The sequence below is a fragment of the Lutzomyia longipalpis genome, chromosome 1 (assembly GCF_024334085.1).
Source record: "Lutzomyia longipalpis isolate SR_M1_2022 chromosome 1, ASM2433408v1".
NCBI lineage: Eukaryota > Metazoa > Arthropoda > Insecta > Diptera > Psychodidae > Lutzomyia > Lutzomyia longipalpis.
Window position 1 is genome coordinate 20,147,524 of NC_074707.1, and position 19,480 is coordinate 20,167,003.

The window sequence follows — 19,480 nt, forward strand, 5'->3', positions numbered from 1 at the left end:
TTAATCACACATTGATCTTTTACAATTAATAGATATATTTTTTAAATTTTAATTTAACCACCCAAAAAGGATTAGCAGAAAGGATACAGATTATTATGTGAATGTGTTGGGGGGTGTTGTGTGTGTTTGGCAGACACTCTGTGACGATATTTTGTGTGATTTTTTAATGATTTTATTTACTTCAAAATGAAAAAAAATTGTTTTATTTTCCTGACATTTAAAATTGCGAGATTTGCCAGAAAGTCAATGAAAATGTGCATTTTTCTGGCAATTTTGTCGCTTTTCGTGAAAATTTTAATATATTCATATCTATTTATTTTTTTTTCTTTTTCATTTGGAACTCTTATTTATTTTAATTTTTCTTTTAATATAATTATATACCCTTTATTCTACAAATATTCAATATCTTTATTTTTAAGGTATATATATTTTTTAGATTATTTGATTTATACTTTTTTTTCTTTTTAAATATTGTTATAGCAATATTTATTCATTTCTTTTTTTTTTTAACTTTTCAGCTTCTTCTACAAAATACCAGCATTATTGGTTTTCTATTTCTTTCACAAAGTGTTTTCATCTCTTGTATTTATTTTATTTATTATATCAATGTGTTTTTTTTTTCCTTTTCTTTTTATTTAATCATTTCCTTTCAATCATTTTGGTGGATTTTTTTCCTCGTCAGTGAGCTTTTCAAAATACATTCAAAATTTCATTATATTTTTTTTTTTACAAAAAGAACTTATTTCTGAATTGTTTTTTTGGCTTTTGCGTGTAAAAAATTGTAAAAAAAGGATGTCCATTTTATTTTAATTATTCTTTTCATTAAATTACAGTCTCTGTTTTTTTTAGTTGGTACTGTGCGGATATTTCATTAATATGTATGTATTTTTTCAAGAGTTTTTATTGGTTTTTTTCTGTTAATTTTTATATTTTAATTAATTATCATTTAATTCTTCTATCTTTGTTTTCCGTATAAAGAGTTTTTCGTGTTTTCTTCTAATTCTTTATCAAAAAGTTGAGTTAGAAAAGACTTTTTTTTTGTTAAAAATTTATTAATTTTTAATTTCTTTTTGGTATTGCACTACGCAATCCTCAATCTCTGTAGTTTCTTTGAATAAAAGTTATCTATAAAAATGTGTTTTAGCTGTGTTTCTTTCAGACACAGCTTTTGTGTACCGAGCAAAATCGAAAGTCGTCAGATCGGGCTCAAACTTGGGATGAGCACGAATTAGGGTCCCCACATTCCAAAAAACGTATGCGCCAAAAATAAGTTTTTTTCCGGCCGGCCGTCCGTCCGGCCGTCCGGATTCCAAACTTAAATTGCAAGAGAACGGTGATAGATAGAGACTTGCGGTAAACGGCAAAGTTTAAATATCGACCTGAAGAAATCCGATTATGAAGTCAAATCCACCCCCCCACCCCTCCGTCCGCCATTTTGGATAACCTCAAAATTTTGTTTTCGCTATATCTCAGCCGCTATTATAGCTAGAGGTCTGAAATTTTGATATGTTGTAGGGCCCATCAAGAGCTTTCCAACGATACCTCATTTTCGAAAATCGGTCAAGCCATTTAGTCAATATGGTCGCCACAATTTTTCATCGAAAATCGACCATAACTCCAAAACGGCTTGACCGATTTTGATCAACCCGGGGTCAAATGAAAGATCTCAACAAACCCTACAACTCTCTAGAACATCCTAACTTTCAAAAGTGACCGCTAGGGGGCCAAAAATCAAAAACAAAATTTTTGATGAGTTTTCGATGAATATCTCGAAAACGACGACATAAATTTTTTTCATTTTTTGATATGTTGTAGCTGACCATATTATCTAGCTTCATGCCAAAAATGAAGAAAATCTATGGATCCGTTCTCGAGATATAGCCTTCCAAAGTTGGCATGTCATATCTCGGGTTCTACAAGTCCGATCTTGATCAACTCAAGCGCAAATGGAAGGTTTCGAGAAACCCTACAAATGTCTAGAACATTGCAACTTCGAGGAATGTCCGCAAGAGGCGCTAAAGTCAAAAACAAAGTTTTCGAAAATTTCGAACTCGAATTTTTCGAAAATGGCGACATAATTTTTTTTCATTTTTCGATATGTTATAGCTGACTTCGAGACCTTTAAAACAAAAAAAAATTATGAAAATCTATGGATCCGTTCTCGAGATATGGCCTTCTAAAGATTTCTTAGGGTATGACTTTTCAACTTTTCCCGACTTTGCGCGTATTTAAATTAATTCGCGTTCTACTTTGCTCTCACAAAATTGGTACACTGAAAGAAACACAGCTCCCGTAAGCTTGGTCAGCTTACCAGTACATTTTTTTAATGTTTTAAAAATCATTTCTAAAATAAAAAAAGTTTCGTTTCAATGAGAAAATTTCCCAAAAATGAAGTCATGATGATAGAAAATTTAAAAAAAAATAAAATGAGTGAACACAATAAATTTTTCCCGTCGTTGATTTTTTTGTTTTAAAAAGAAAATTTTGGCTTTTTCTAATTTATTTTTTTTAATAAAAAAAAAAGATCATATTTTTCAGCGACTAGATGAAAATTTCACAGAATTTTATTTTTTTCCATTAAAAAAAATTTTCTTATAAAGAGATTCTTGAGGATTTTTAATGAAATTTTTCTTCAAAAAAAAATCGAGTAAAGACGAGATGATTTTTTTTAGAAAAAAAAAGTTTTATAATGAATTGAAAAAAACAAAAATTCATCTTCACTATCGGAAGGATGGATAAAGAGCCTCTTTCTGTGAAATCACATGCTCCAATTCGTTCTCAAATGGACAGATAAGTATTACTGTAGTTTTTTTTTATTTAATTTCTAATGAAAAAATAAAACGCGAAATAAGAAAACTTATGAAAAATATTCTTTTAAAAAAAATCATACAAAAATTATTTACAAATAATATTTCCTACATGGTTGTCACATTAATAAAAATTTTCATTTAATTAATAATAATATTAATAAAATTATGCTTCTCATTGCAAATTCTACTAAACTCCTTCATTCTCTTCTCTCTGTCTAAAGTCTAAAGCAGAGAATAAAAAAAAAAAGAAAACTTATAGAACTATTTTGTTTTCTTTCTTTTTTTAATAATCTTGCAAATATTTATATAAAATATAATATAATATGGCCAAATTTGAATTTTCCTTCCTACATGATTGATTTATTTACTTCTCTTTTAGTTTGTTTCTCATTTATTTGATAGAAAATCTCACTCTTGATTATTTTTCGGTGTTCCTATTTTTTTTTTATATTAAACCCTTTCAAAAATATTAAAAAATTTTGAGAATTTTTTTTTCTTGGTCTCTAATTATCTCAATTTGAAGATCTTTATTGAAAATGATTTTTTTCTCAAGAGATGTCACTGCTTGAGAACAAAATCCCCAACAGATGTCGTTTTTTATCCCAATCAGCGCCATCTCTTGCCATTCCCAATTGTAGAATATTAGCCATAGAGCTATGAAACTTTTTTATCGCAAAGATCCTCAATGAAAATAATAACATTTTGAATATCAACCATTTTCTTTCTTTCAAGGATAATAATTTATAAAATGTTTAATAAAAAAAAAGAACATCCCTTAAGAGAGAATATTTTTTTTGTTGTAAAAAAAAGCATTTTTATTATGCTTTTTTTTAGACATATCTCAATCAGTCGGAGGGAGAATCTAGAGATACTCGATGGAGATCAGCATAGTTGACAATCGCTCTATGCAGAAACTCATATTGTGCCTGTTGCGAGGATTTATTAATTTATAATGGGAAAATGTTTCTTACGTGGTAAAGGATATTATGCACAATATATAAAGAAAATTGACAAAACTCCTTTGAAATTCATTCTAGCTGGGAAAAAAATTGAAAGATTTGCCCAAAAATTTAAACAATGACGTCACCATTGTGTTTCACATCCCATTCAAAGTGTGAAACATTCACACCAATGTTTCATTATTAACTTCTGACGAAAGGCACTTTGAAACATTTTAGAAAACAATTTTTTTCTGAAACTTCAAGGATTTCTTCGTCACTGAATACGACCCAATGTCTTCTCTATGATATTGTGCATAAAGTCCTTATTAAAAATAAAAGAAAAAGAAGCAAATTACTTACATAAGTGTCGATCATCATATTGCGCTGAGATCGCAATTTCCTCACTGTCGTACAAATATCCACCCTCTTCTCTGCCCGAAGTTGCTCCACAAGGAAGCACATGGCCACAAAGATTGAGCTTCGATCGGATCCCAGACTTTTTTTTTGAAAAGAAAATTCCATTAAATTAAAAAAAAAAAAACAACGAGCAAACTTTTAATTTTAATGATGCAAACCTGCAGTGAACGGCAATAGGACTCGATTGACTGTAGGCCTTCTGACTGTTGTGATGCTTGAGTGCCTGATCCACCAGCTCAATGATACCCCGACAAACTTCGGGAACTTCCCCATCAACTGTGGGCCAGCCATTGTACTGGAACTGCGTGACTTGAATTGTATCATCTATCTTCACATTGGTCACATTGAATTCTCGCCTCGTGTAGTACGGGCAGCTTTCGCTCTGGATGTACTTCACGGAGATGTGATCGTACTGAATTTCATCATCAGCCCAGTATCGGGGACTCTTCTTTGGTCCATCGCCAATCTAAAAAAAAAACCATCATTGTCGGAACATTTAGAAATATTCTTCAGCCTTATGCTTGTCAATCCTTTGATCTTTTTTTGCATGGGTGTTGAAAAATCGTGTTAAATTGATGATTTTTCACGAATTTTCCTAAACAAGATTCTTTACAAATTCTAGCCGGGTGTGACTTGTTAGATTCTATAGTTATCCTAGATTCACATTCGATCATGGAAAATGGGATATATTGCAAAAAGGATACGATTCTTCCCCAATTTCATAACCTCTATACTTTTTTGAATGAACTTTTTGTCCGGAAGTTTTTATGGTAAATTCCGGGAGTTAAATTGTGGAAAATTGTGAAAATTTTTAAATATTTCCACAATGTTGGCATAATTGTAGCTCCTGGAATCAGGGGCGTAGCCAGAATGAAATTTTGGGGGGAGTTATTTTAAGTTTTAGATGCATGACCTAAGTTTTTGTATGCATGACATTTATTTTAGATGCATGACCCACTTTTTAGGCTTTCATTAAATTTTTATAAGCGTTTTGATATTGAAGATTCTGCTTATTTAGAGTTGCAAACCAAATAATATTTTTAGATTTGAATTTAGCACATTTCAGGTTGAATTTACTACTTTTCAGCTTGAATTTACTATACTTTTAGGATTCAGTTTCAGTCCTTTTTAGACTTAACCTCTAGGCCGCCAAGCGGGGTCGTTGAACGACCCCAGCCCTATATTTCGTGCTATAACTTAATAAATATAAAAGATACCATTCCCATCTTTTGGAAATAAGTTCTTTGGTTATCTGAGGAGGTTGTGTAAAAATTTCAGCTCAATCCGTCCACCACAAGAAAAGTTATTAAGGAAAATGTAGAAGAAGGGAATTCAAAAATTGGTGTAACGGCCATGCTGCGGAAAATTTCTCAGAATGAAGTTAGTCACATCATAAATCATATGGTTGAAGGGGGTTGAAGGGTTGTGTTTACTTTCTCACTTTACCATCTCAGTGTCAGAATTATCGCGAATAAGTAACATAAACAACATAAAACATAATTAGAAGCATATAAATGTGCAAAACAATAAAGAATATTCGAGAAATATTGCCATTTATCACGGTGCGGGAAGTGAGGGGAATGTGGGGAAGTAGTGAAAAAAAATAGCAGTTGCGGTCAACTTCGTGGCAAATTTCTCACGAAGAAAGTGTGAAAAATGAGTGAAAAATGTTTTTCCCTAATATCTTCTTCTGCGTGTTTCCGGGTGGCGAATTTGTGATGCAAGGGGCAAGAGGACTATATAAGGAGTCTAAAGGTAGTGACCCGACAGTTCCCGGTTTTATAGTTTATGAGAAAATCGACTTCCTTCTTGGGGTCGTTCAACGACCCCACCTTGGCGCTCTAAGGAAGCTCCAAGGTCTTGGCGGCCAGCAGGTTAAATAAAAAAAATTATGCTTTTTTAGATTGAAGACTTCTATAGACTTGAAATTACCACGTTTTTGGTTGAACTAAGTACTTTTCAGCTCGAATTTACTATACTTTTTGTTTTTTCTAGGCATATATAATATCTTTTTAACCGTCCGTATACTGTGACCAAAACACTTACGCGCATTACTATTGGTGAGCGACCCCATAGAATTTTTCACAAAAAAAACTAATTCTTTCGTTCAAATGAGCTCTAATAGACTCCTTGGTACTCCCTAAGAAGTTTGTTGTCCATAAAAATAAATTTTTCAATGGATTTTTTGAGGTTAGAAACGTCTAGACCGTTACATCAATTTTTGAATTCCCTCTTCTTACACTTTTGTTAAAAACTTCTTTTCTAGTGGTCGGATCGACCTAAAATTTTTACAGAATCTTCTATGATAACCAGGGAGCTTGATTCCAAAAGCTTGGTTCTATACCTTTAAGAACTAAGGCGCAATAAATCGAAATATAGCTCTGGGATCGGTCACCTACCCCTCACAGTAAACGAAGGGTTAAGCTTTTTTTCTTGAATTTTTGACTTATTTTAGGATTGAAACAGAAATATTTTTATGCTTGAATTTAGTCTTTTTTATTATGCTTGAATTTACCACGTTTCGGGTTAAATTTACTACTCAAGCTAAGAATTTAGTCCTTTTGAAATTTGATTAAATATTTTTTTAGGCTTCAGCTTCTCAATCTGAGCCATTTTGAGACTAAAACCCGTTGAATTCTTTGGCAAATCTGAAGATCCGAATAATTTCATACAGATAAACACCCCTTTGTTTACAAAAGGATCTAGTGACGAGAAATAATGGGTTAATGGGTTAATTTGAGAATAAGATTAGATTCGAATTAAGTAAAACCAGAGATTAGAGCAACTTGAAGTTTGTACACTTTTTGAATTCACTTTTCTTTCCGGAACGATTAGATGTGTTCCCGGAAAGTGTCATAAGTGACTGAAAATTGTGCAAGAAGACTGCCCATTGCAATAGGAAGTTTCTGAAGGATCGTAGGAACTTCCTTTTCAACACCCGGCTGATCCTTGATGTCATATTTGAGTCAAATATGAGAAAAATAAAAAAATATCAAGAGAAAAGAGAAGAAAACTCACCTCAGAGAGCATAACAAGCGTGTTAATACTTTGTTCAGACACCATCCGCCAAAAGTCCCCAATTGTACCCTCAAGTGGATCTTGGGCAATGATAAAGGACTCAGCATTGTCATAGCCCTCAATGAAGCTGGCATTAATGTAGGTGGAGTGCTCGCGCCCAGGTATTGGGGTGAGTATAACGCGATTTCTATCGAAAGGCAAAACACTATCACTGCGATTCTTGCATCGATTCTCCTCCCCACTCGCCACGGCACACGTCTTCTTCGTATCATCCACCGTCGCCTTGATTTTGGCAAATTCCACCTCCAATTGACACTGCTCCTTGCCATCTTGACGCGTCTTGAGTGCCTCAACGGCCGCCCCGAGACCCTTCCACGGCAGCTCAGTACTCCCAAATTGGGCAACCTCCATGAGGGCACGATAGAGGAAGATGTACTGCTTGAGGGATTGCACGAGGAAGTTACGTTGATGTCGCATATCGCACACAGTGTTGAAGATCGCCACCTGCCCCTCCTCATCGAGTTGCTGTAACAGTGAATCAAGCGCCACGAGGGTACCTGTGCGTCCCACACCAGCACTGCAGTGCACCAATATTGGGCCACGTTGCAGTGAGTAGACATTGTTGATTTGCTTAATGAACTTTATGATGCCCTGCGGATGTTCCGGTGCCATGAAATCCTTCCACATGAGATAGTGATACTGCGTAATGTACCTCCTATCCTCCTCATCTTCATAGCCACGCTTCACCACCTTCAGCTCACGCACGAGGTAGTCCGAGAAGCGTTCCTCCGACACAAAAGTCACCCCAATTTCCCCAAATTGCGTGACATCATTCACCTTCTCGGGCCAATATTTGGCACATTTTGTCTTGTTGTACTCCTCCAGATTCGTCAGCATTACAATTATCTCTAAATGTTGCTCCCAAATCATTCGCCAGAAATCATTGACGGTCCCATCCATCGGCCCTTGAGCACAAATAAACTTCTTCCGCTCCTTGTAGCCCAAAATGAAGTTTGCATTAATGTAATCTGAGCCGATTATTGAATTAATTGTTGACAGCTTCACACGTGTCTGATCGTATGCCTTAATATCCGGGTAGCGATTCTTTCCGGAATTCTCTTTTGCATCGGAATTCTTTGTTGTGCGATCACTAAATCTATCCGGGAGCATCTCAAATTCATGCTGAAACCCATAATCACTATCCTTGTGCCGACTCACGTACGCCTGCGTCATGTCAGCCTTTGCAATGGGTGGAATATCCGGAGGTTTCGATGATTGTGTCCCAATGAGATGACGATGATGATTACTCTGTGTACGACCACCACAGAGTGCCCTCAGGCTCTCCCGCAAGCTGATTCCCTCCTCTCCACGAGCCACATTCTTCGTGTAGTACTTGTGAACGATGCACAGGGACATGAGGAGGATGAGAACGATGACAATCAATGCAAGAAGGATCTGAACCACAAGAGCCAGAATATACGTCATATTGTCGGAATTATCATCCAAATTTGGTGGTGCTCCTGCTTGCATCATCTGGAAGTACTCACTGTACGACGAGAGAACCTGATCTTTGTCTCCTTGACGATTTTTTACTGCAAAAAGGAATGAAAAAGTCAATCATAACGCGTTCAGTTATAAGAGTTGGTGTCCCACAACGTGAAGAAGTTTATTTATGCGTTGTCATACTATTTGTGAGCAGAATTAGTAGGCAAAGCTGATTTTTTTTTGTGAAATTCAGTAATTTGATGCATAAAAATGGACATATCTCAGGTCGTACATGACCTACAGAAATTTCTTAAATAGTTTTGGAAAGGTCTTGAAACAAACTATGATTTGATATATATTTCGATAATTTTCAAGGTCACATCTAGAACATAATATGGAGGATTTTTGTTTTACAAAAACAGTTTTTGGCATTTTTTGTCCACAAGGAATAGTTTTAGAGGTTTCTGATGTTCTAGAAAGTTGTAGAAAATTGCAAAACGTTTAATTTGATACCAAGTTAAGCAAAATCGGACAAGCATAACAGGAGATATGGCTCTTAGAACTTTTCAAATTCAAGAATTTTTCAAATGGCTATATCTTCTAAGCGGCGACATAGATTTTCTTCATTTTCGGACTGGTGACAGATATTGAGTCAGGCCACAACATATCAAAATTTAAAGGAAATCTATAACAGATGTTCGGAGATATTGCCCCTTAAAGTTAGGCAATTTTTGTTTTTGATTTTAGCGCCTCTTGCGGATGTTTTTGGAACTTGGAATGTTTTAAAAGGTTGTAGGGCTTCTCAATACCTTTCATTTGATACCAAGATGGTCCAAATCGGTCAAGCCGTTCTTGAGATATATCGAAAAAACATTTTTTGCTTTAGGCCGCCATATTTGCTAAACCGCTTGACCGATTTTCAAGTATGAATTATCGATAAAAATGTCTCACTGAGCTCTTCAACATACTAAAATTTCAGACCTCTAGCTGTAAGGGAAGTGGTTGATGGTAGTTCAAAATGGCGGACGGCGGCCATATTGGATTTGGAAAATATGAAAAAATGAAATTTTACACCCACATTTCTATAGAAAACTTCAAACCCGAAGTCTCTATCTTCTACCGTTCTTGAATTATAAGGCAAAATTTTTGATAATGTAGGATGTCTAAAACGTGCTCCTACCAAGTTTGAGCCCGATCTGAGGTGGTCGGTTTTTCCGACGATTACAATACTTGGTGTTGTTGGCCACGAAGTGAAACACCAACTAATTGATTAAAACTCCTTGAAGATTGAAAGAAAATTTGAACGCACCAATAACTTCCACAAATCCCGTGTACTCGCTCTTGAGATCCAACTGCCCGTCAAAGACACTGAAAGCCGTTGCTTCATTTGCATCTGTTGGTGGACTAATTGTTGGCTTATCATCCAGCATTGCATTCCGCAGCTCCTCCAGGTGCTGCCTTCTGCGTCTCCGGCGATTTGTTTGCGGTAAACTCGTTGAAACTTCCTGCTCAGCGTCTGTGACATCAACTGGAATGAGCGTGGGAATATCTTCCGGGAGTATTGGCTTCAGCGTCGTCGTTGTCGTCGTCACAGTGGGACGTTTCTTTGCCGGTGAACGCCAAATAATTCCCTCCAGGCACTTCCGGCATGCCTCCGTTTGTTCCTCCTCACTCACATTCCCATTCATCCTTTTCCCATCACCCAGGAAGATTTCCGAATGGAAATTCTCTCCCGTCATAATCTCGGCAATGTATGCGCCACCTTTTGAATTATTGTGCGCCTCTTGGTACGTCACAACATCCAGATCTTCCGGCGGTGGGAGATTCCGGACAATTTCCTCCCTTGACACGCGCACCATGTAGATGCGGTAGCAACAAATGGGTCCATTGCGCTCAGAAATCCGCGGAAGGCTCAACTTGAAGACCCAATCATTCGTCTCTGTCTTCACTTTGCCCCAGAGAAACTTCCCAATGGCATCGGGAACAGTTGGGGGCATGACACAGCTCTGAATTGCCGGAATTCCGGGTTTCTTACTCCTCGTCACAGCGTGCACCTGAATGGTGTAGTTTGTATTGGGTGGAATACCCTCGTAGATGGCACGATAGGATTTCTCATCGATACTCTTCGTTTTGGGGCCCCATGTTTCATTCTTCACCACCTGATCCGATCGGAAGGTCGCCACGCCGCTCAGGACAACATGGTATGAAATAATCTTCCCATTCTTCGTCATTGGTGGCTCCCAGGTGACCTCAACGGAATTCCTCCGGGAGATGTTGTAGTGAATGCAGGAAATGTGCAAATTAACCGGTTCCGATGAAATACCATCCATTGTGGTTCCCATGACAGCTTCTGACCAATTTCCACATGCCTTTGTGAGTTCACTGCACGCCCGGACGCGGAAATTGTACTCCGAAGCCGTACGGAGCCCATCAAACATGTACGGTAAGTTCCGACTGTTCTGCAGGTGAATCGCTTCCTTCACTTCTGACGCATTCTCCGCATTAACCACCACTAAATCATAGTACTGAATGTACTCCAACAGTTCCGGTGGTGGTGGTGTCCACCCGATAGTTATCGTTGAATGCGTATTCCCCTTAACTTCCACCGTTGGAATAAAGATGGGATCCTTTTCGAGGGTCTTCACCCACGTTGGGTGCGTATAGGCCGGTCCCATGGCGATCTTATTTTGAGCAGAAATCTTAAATTGATAGCTTGTCAAGGGGTCAAAGTGCTCCAGGACGCACGATTGATTCATCCCCTTGATGCGATCCTTGTAGTACGTGAAGATCTCATCACCCTCCTTCCGGTATTGAATGTAGAATTCCATGACAGGATCATTCCCATCGTTTACAGTCCAATTCATGAAAATCTTATTAGCCCCGACGGCTTTTACGAAATCCAATCGAACTTCCGGACGATCCAGGACAAAAATTGATGATTCCCCCGTGATTACTTCTCCTGTGCGTGGAATAAGGATGCGGCATGTGTACGTGCCATTGTGCCTCTTTGAAACATTCTCCAGACTCAGTGTTACATTCATTCGGGTCTCATTAATCTGCCGGAAAAGAAAATGAAGAAATAAATTAATCAGGAAACAATAAAAAAGAGGAAGAAGAGACAAACTTACCCCCTGAATTCGTGTTTTATTGCTGAGATTGAGATTAATATCCTTGACAGCGGCAAAATCCATCCCATCCACATCCTCCTTTCGCCACTCAATGGAACTCTTGTACTCTTCCGGCGGGAAAGCCTCAACAAGACAGAAGAGGGTCACATCCTTATTCATATTCGTACGAATCCGTGTACTACTCTTATCAACAATCTTGGGCTGAATGATTGGCTGCAGGAAGAAGCGCTTCTCCACACCATCCTCCACATCGATACAGCTGTAGTTGCCCAAATCCTTCAGAGTTACCTTCGCGATTGCCAGTTCTTGTGAGAAAACCTTCCCATCGACAATGGAGTCATCATCATTGACCATGGCTACTCTCGAGATGAACCTAAAACAATTAGATTCCAATTAGATCCAAACGAGATTAGTGTGCAAAGGGGAAAGGAGAAGAAAGAAACCAAAACATTCCCCTTCCGGGACGTACCTCTTGTCGCTCTTTGTGATGTTCTTCCCATTTCTCGTCCAGAGAATCCTCTCGGTGCGCGTAAAACACACAAAGGTGGTATTTGCGTCCACTGGGGCGGCTTTTTCGGCTGTAAATGAGAAAAGGGCAAAAGAAGCCACACAATGAATGACATCCGGGAACTCCCTAACCCCACTTTTCCCCCAACAAAGCAATTTTCAGGCAATTCTCTCATTCCCCATGAATCCCACAAGTTTATTCCCATTCAGGACAACTTACTTGTCTCATCTGCAACCGGAAGGGCAGCGGAAATGGTGAGGAAAGTGAGGAAAAAGATGAAAATGTAAACGCCACCGGAGTGGGCTTGGTCGAGGGTGCCGATGCACTTTTTCATCACTTTTGCGGCACAAAAACAACTAATATCTACTAAATGGTAACATAATCAGTACACTAAATCTAATTTCAGACAAACTGCGGCGGTTTTTACCCACAAAAAAGAACCTGCGACCGTCGACAACAAAAATTTTTTGCATTTATGTTTTACTCAAACAGGGGGTCTACAACATGTTTCACACGCGTTTCTCGCGCGTTGGAAGTTTCACGCCCCTCGATGATTTAGTTTATGTTTCTGAAAATTTCATGAGTTTCATGAAATTTTGAGAATTTTGCAATTTTCTCGTGATTTTTTATGTATTTTTGTGGACGGAAGTAGATTTTAAGCCCAGGAAATGATGCTGCATCGAATGATGTCTCTAACTACAACAGTTTGTGGGAGAGACAAGAAAATTCCAACTCTCGAAAATTGAATTCAAATTCAAAATTGCCGTTTTCTTATCACCGGATTTTTTAAGGTTAAAATCTGGATTTTGGACGAATGTTTTGAAAGTCGGAGAAGAGGAACCGGCTAGAAAAATAATTAAACGCTCTGTCAGCTTGAAAATAATAAAAGTGAATTACTCCTGGATTAAGACAGAAGGACAGTGATGCCGACTCGCTGCTGCGTCCTGGACTGCCAAAGTTCCCAAAATGAGCCAAAGAGACAAACATTCCCCTTTCCTTTGTCACATCCTGAGCTCGTGGAGAAATGGATTGAGGCGCTAAAATTCCATCAATCACAATTAACTTCCGGCGCTGGCATTGTGCGAAAGAGAATTTGCATAAATCACTTCACTTCCGATGATTTGGAGAAGTTCCATCGATTAAACGGAGAAATATCCTGCATTCCTCTCAACAATTATAAATTGAAACCTGATGCAGTTCCTTCAGTCTTTCCTGGGGTACCTCATCCACCAATCCCTAACATTGCTAAGCAGGTTTCAAGTGAAGTTCCCTTCTATCCGATTCCGGACATCTATGAGGTGGGGATTGAAGGAAATTCATTTAAAAGGAACATTCTAAAACTTTTTTTTTTCAGGAAAACTTTATTATGGAAAAGGATCCAATTGCCCTGTCAGCGAATGATTTCTACGTCTGTCAGATTTGTGAAGCAACAGAGAATTTAATTGACATCTCTGGTGATGATAAATCTCACTTCCGGGATGAACTGGAGAAGCTCAAGGGTATAGAGAACAATAAGATGGATCTACTGCAGTACCTTTGTCAGGAGTGTGGGAATAAATTAATGGAGATTAGCATACTGAGGAGTCAGTATGTTATCACATACAGGAAGCTCATTGCGAAGATTACACCACTTGAAGAATCTACTACTGAAATAAGAGTAAAAGAAGAAGAAGAAGCAATGGAAGTAGCAACAACAGAAGGAACATCAGGAATGGATCCTACGGGCGAGGATGAAGCAACTGATGATATATCTGTAATGGAATATGATGACGATGATGACGGCGATTTGTGGGAGAAGATGAAAAAATCCAAATTGAAGCCCGATATCTTCCGGAAGTATCCAAACATGAAGTGTATTGTGAAGGCGTTTGATGCAGCAAATGTGTGTCGAATTGCAAGTTTAGTAAAAAGAGCTGAAAACTCCAAGAACTCCCGAAAATACTATTCCGTTAAGCTAAAGGATAGAGGATTCTGCTGCCTTAAATGTGATACAATTCTGATGAATAGACACGCAGTGATGATGCACAAGTTCTCCCACGATCCACAGAATACTCAGAATACAAAATGCAACATTTGCAATGAAGAATTCTGCTCGCCAGCCAGTACGCAGCGTCATATTCGTGTTGTTCATGAGAAACGGAAGGACTACGAGTGTGGCTACTGCGGCAAGAGATTCACGGAACGCTTTGAGGTGAGGGATCACATGGAGAGGCACCATCAGGGGTATCGGTATGAGTGCGAAATGTGCCAGAAGACTTTCAAGAATAAGCGCAGTTTCAACTTCCACAAGAAGCTCCATATCCCGGAGGAGGAGCGCACGGAGAAGGTACGAAAAGTACGAAAGTACCTGAAGAAGGGACAAACAAGTAAATTATTGGAAAAGCCGGAAAGGCAATATATTTGTCCAACTTGTGGAAAGATTTTCACAAATCATGGCAATTTTACCAGTCACATACTAATCCATGGCGGGAAAAAATCTCATGAATGTTCAGTTTGTGCAAAACGCTTCCTGGCAAAGAATAGTCTAAAGGCTCACATGAAGACTCATACAGGTGAGAAGCCATATAAATGTGAGATCTGTGGGAATGCCTTTCGGCAGTTGGGGCACCTGAACTTCCACCTACTCACCCACACGGGTGAAAAACCCTTTCAGTGCCCAATTTGCAACAAGAAATTCACATCAAATGGAAATTTAACTGCCCACAAGCTCATTCATTCCGGAGAGAAGCCTCTTGGATGTAGGATGTGTAAGGAAAAATTTGGGACATACAAAGCAGTGAGGGAGCATTACAGACTGACCCATTTCCCGGATTGTGATCTCCCAACAGGAGCTGATATTAAGCATAAACTCCAAGAAGTTCTGGGAGATGATTAAGAAATTTTATTTAATGACTCAAGAGAAATAGGAGAAAGGTAAAGAGAAATGGTCAAAAGGAAGAATCTCAATTGAATTCTGTGAAATTCTTGAAATAATTCTTCAAATTCCTCCTGATTATTTTTCTGAACAGTTAAAAATAATGAAGAAAACAAGAAACTGAAAGAATTGACTGAAATAGAATTATTTAGAACTCATTCTGAAATCTCATGATTTTTTACCATTTAATTGTAATTTAATTCTTTTTCAATAAACCTGAAACTTTATTTAATAGAAAAGGTATCTTTTATAAATTCAAGGAAAGTCTTCAAAAGGCGAGAGAAAAATCATTTTATGCCTCCTTCATATTAAATTTATTTTAATTAATTTCTTTTTTAATGAATTTTTTGATTATCTCGGAAATGTGTGAAAATTTACAAATTCTTTAAGCTACTCCTGAAGTATTTTAAGGGTGTTATTCATCTACAATTTCTACTGTATGACTGGTCCTAGAATGAAGCTTGAATACACTTAATTGTGCTACTTCTCTCAACATTTAATCAAGACTGTGACTTTTATTGAAATTTTATGCTTAACCCTTTCAGGTCCATTGGGTCATACGCTGACCCAGACTCGATTTTGAAAATTTTTGAAAATGTTTAATTTTGTGTAGTTATTTCTTTTTAATATTGAGTCCAAATTAGTAGAAGACTATGTCTTTACAATCCATGATCATTTTATGAGCACAAAAGGGCATCCCCCAAAACTCACAGGATCAGGAAGGAAGAAAAATTGAAAATTTTTGAGTTGGAATTTTTTGCCAAAAATGTCTTATTAGACCTTAAGGAACCAACAAAAAAAATTTTTAGTACAATCAGCTCAATAGATTGATCTCGGACCTAAAAGGGTTAAAAACTCATTAATTCTAACAAAATAGAACTTTCTCTGCAGCTCAAAGAATGGGAAGGAATCCTCAAGAGAATTTCAAAGTCAATTTAACATCCTAATTCAAAATTAATCAAGTTTTTATTGCAGAATTTCTTTTGGAGAGGAAAGCATAAAAAACAATTTTTAGCATAAAAGATTTCTGCAGATTGGCAAAAGTGGAAGGATCAGCAATGCAATAAGATTTATTTTCCTTTAGCATACCTTTATTATTCTCTCATCTCATCTCTTTCTTCTTTCTTCTTTATAACAAATTCAAAATTCAAAATTGTATGTAATGGTGTTTTTTCTTTAATATTTTAATCCTTGTCTGTATGTTTTTTTTTCTGTTGATGTTGTATCATGATGATTACTATTGTTTATTCTATAATTATGATGTTTTTTTTTTCTTATTAATGCAATACCTCAATGTATTTAAATGTTTTTTTTCCATGGAAGGTATATTTTTCATGTGAAAATTTATGTTTTTTTTTGCATTTTTTTCTCTTTATTTTCTCTCAGTATTAATAGCAATATTTCCTCCTTCTTCTTCTTCTTCTTCTTATTTCTTCATCATTGTATTTTTATAATTTTTTTTCTTGTTTAAATTTATGCATGTCTGTATATTCAAAATATTAGTATACCTATGAGCTATCTTCTTGTGATTTTCGGACACATCTAGCCACTTTTCTTTTGAATTCCGGGTATGCCTCTCGCCATTCCTTTGCGGCATCCACATTTGCGGGAGACTCATCATTTGGATCAGCCAACATTGATATTACAGATATGAGAATTGTTTCGACTGTATGTACTGGCAGCCAGCGCTCAGATGCCTTCTCATATCCCCATTTGTCATCCCCTGGCTCATGGAGGATACTTATGCAAACATCACCATTCTTCTCAATGTTAGGATGCCAAATTTCAGTTACAAATTTCATACGTGGCGGCCGTAGTGGGTACTCCTTCGGGAAGTACAGATGAGCCTTGAAGAAACCACCCTCGCTGAAAAAAAAAACATTGTGTTTTTAATGTTTGATTTTAATTAGAATCATTTTTTCTATTTTTAATAATAATGGGCCATATTCAGCGACCAAGAATCCCTTGAAATTCGCTTGAAATCTTGAAATTTCAGTACAAAATTCAAAGATTTCAAGGGTTTCTTGGTCGCTGAATTAAGCCCAATATTTCTATTAGTTTTAATTATTTTAATAATGTAAGATCTAACTGACTTTGAAATCGGTTATTCCTAAGATTTAGTTGGCCACTAAGGCGTTGAGGAATTAAGAATCTGTGTTTGAAAAATTTTAATTGAGCTGAACTCATGATCTTTAAAACTTTAGATACAGTCACCCAGGGGAAAAACAATGACCTAAAAAATGTATTAATTAAACTAAATAAATTTTGATTTTGAATCTAAAAAATCTTAAAACTAGAGGTACGTGTAGGAATATAATTTTTTTCATTATTAATCTTTCAAAAATCTTCAAAATTCTTTCATTTTCCGAATAATCAGAAATATTCTTAAAAATTAAAAAAAAGTTTAAAGGGGAGTTTAAGAGTTTAGTTGAAGATTAAAGGTGACTGTGGAATTTTGTTCAAAATTAAATCCTAAATTGCTGTCAATTTCAAAACATTTCCAAATCTATGTCCATAATATCTGTAGCTCTTAAAATATCCAAGACATGGCTAAAATTATTAAATTTTTCATAAAAAATCTCTCCTATAGTCCTTTTAATAAACTAATTAATCAAATTAAAACACATAGGTATTCCTAAAGTCGTGGAATACCAACTCGCATAACTGAAAGCCTCACCTTTGGCTTACTTTAGGAAATATTTCTCAAAGATTTTTTTCATTTTTATTTACAGTGGTGTTCTGTACGACGTCCTTCTAATTTATTTTCATTTCTAATTAAAATTGAAACCTTCCTGAAACGCCGGAAATGGATTTTTTAGGTAAACCAGAACATTCTCGACAAATTTATCAATTCAATTTAATTTTCCTATTCCCAACATGATGGGAAAATCTCAATATTGGGCCTTATTCAGCGACCAAGAAACCCTTGAAATTCAATTGAAATCTTTAAATTTCAGTACAAATTCAGTGAAAATTAAAAAAGACGTCCTACGAGATACTACTGTATTGCAAAATTATTAATTTATCTCTCATTATAACCAGAATTAACGGCTGACAAAATCCTCTTTTAATTTTTAAATCCAATGCCTGTTGAAGATATAAAAAATATTAATTTAAGAAAAATTAGGAAAAGAAAAATTCACAACAAAATAGAGGAAAACGTTTTCACGGAAAAACATCCGCAAGGTTGAACCATTTTGTAAAACATGTGTTTCAACTACTAAAATTTGCACATCTTCGGTTTATAATATTATAACCTCTTTTTTCACACACAGACTTGGCCTGTACCTAAATCTCTAAGAAAAACTTTTGAAATCTTTTCAAAAAACAATTCAAAATACTTCTATTTTATAGAAAAGAAATTAAAAAGATATTTTTAAATATTTTAAAGGGATGTTTAAAGGTCCTATAAAGCACATAATATGGCTGGAATATTATATACTTACTAGAGAGTATCCGGGGGCCCAATAATAAGTACTTCCCATCGAAATATATCATTTTCGTCAATTAATCCGGCTGAAAATCCCTCAACAGGATTTTTGTTCAGCTCTGAAAGGGATGAAAAGTAAACATACATAATATAGTATACACATACATTTATATATTTAATTTCCTAATTAGGATATACATTAAAAATTAACTTTTTTTTTGGAAAATACATCAATTTTACTTGAAATTTTAAAAAATCATTAATTGATAAATTTTGTAAAATTAATAATTAAAATTCCTTTTGGGGATTGATATTTTGCAAAAAAAAAAATCATAATTTTTTTGACAATGCTGTATAAGCCGTAATGGTCGCACATTGAAATGACGAGCAATATTGATTTTTTGTAACTAATTGATACAATAGAGGATTTTTAACTGATTTAATGCATCCCCGTGGAATGCATTAGACAGAATATTGAATTCTTGAATGAATTTTCACAAAAATTGTGTATTTTTTCTGTAATTCTGCGAGAAAAGATAATGGTGCAGGCAGAACAAAGCCATGTTTCCAAGACCACGCACCAATCATCGTGAAAAACTTTATTCATTTTTTGGAGCACCTTCCCCCGCAGATGGTTGCAAATTAATATACTTTTATGGTTAAACTTACCAGCTAATTGTTTTTTAAGCAATAATGAAGATTGGGGCTCTGACATTTAATATAAAATACACGGACAATTTTGTCGGAATAAAAATTTTGTCGGAATTAAAACAAGCTGAGATCTGTCAGAGACTTCTGAAACATCACACACACACGCACATCAGCAGCA

General features: G+C 36.1%; 3 protein-coding genes across 3 annotated transcripts; 1 reads left to right on the forward strand and 2 right to left on the reverse strand.

Annotated features, from left to right (window-relative positions):
• Positions 1 to 989: 989 nt before the first annotated feature.
• Positions 990 to 12,808, reverse strand: LOC129796578 (tyrosine-protein phosphatase 69D). The gene is made up of 8 exons (XM_055838642.1): positions 12,527 to 12,808; positions 12,269 to 12,377; positions 11,800 to 12,172; positions 9,981 to 11,727; positions 7,187 to 8,778; positions 4,327 to 4,634; positions 4,112 to 4,247; positions 990 to 3,736 (listed from the first exon to the last, which is right to left on the reverse strand). The coding sequence occupies exons 1-8, from the start codon at positions 12,639 to 12,641 to the stop codon at positions 3,656 to 3,658; spliced, it is 4,461 nt and encodes a 1,486-aa protein (XP_055694617.1). The 5' UTR covers positions 12,642 to 12,808; the 3' UTR covers positions 990 to 3,655.
• A 288-nt stretch (positions 12,809 to 13,096) lies between these two features.
• On the forward strand, positions 13,097 to 15,460 carry LOC129796784 (zinc finger protein 486-like). The gene is made up of 2 exons (XM_055838861.1): positions 13,097 to 13,605; positions 13,662 to 15,460. The coding sequence occupies exons 1-2, from the start codon at positions 13,231 to 13,233 to the stop codon at positions 15,180 to 15,182; spliced, it is 1,896 nt and encodes a 631-aa protein (XP_055694836.1). The 5' UTR covers positions 13,097 to 13,230; the 3' UTR covers positions 15,183 to 15,460.
• Positions 15,461 to 16,290: 830 nt separating this feature from the next.
• On the reverse strand, positions 16,291 to 19,476 carry LOC129796888 (ubiquitin-conjugating enzyme E2 G1). Its single transcript, XM_055839022.1, has 3 exons — positions 19,321 to 19,476; positions 18,668 to 18,770; positions 16,291 to 17,087 (listed from the first exon to the last, which is right to left on the reverse strand). The coding sequence occupies exons 1-3, from the start codon at positions 19,364 to 19,366 to the stop codon at positions 16,730 to 16,732; spliced, it is 507 nt and encodes a 168-aa protein (XP_055694997.1). The 5' UTR covers positions 19,367 to 19,476; the 3' UTR covers positions 16,291 to 16,729.
• Positions 19,477 to 19,480: the final 4 nt, after the last annotated feature.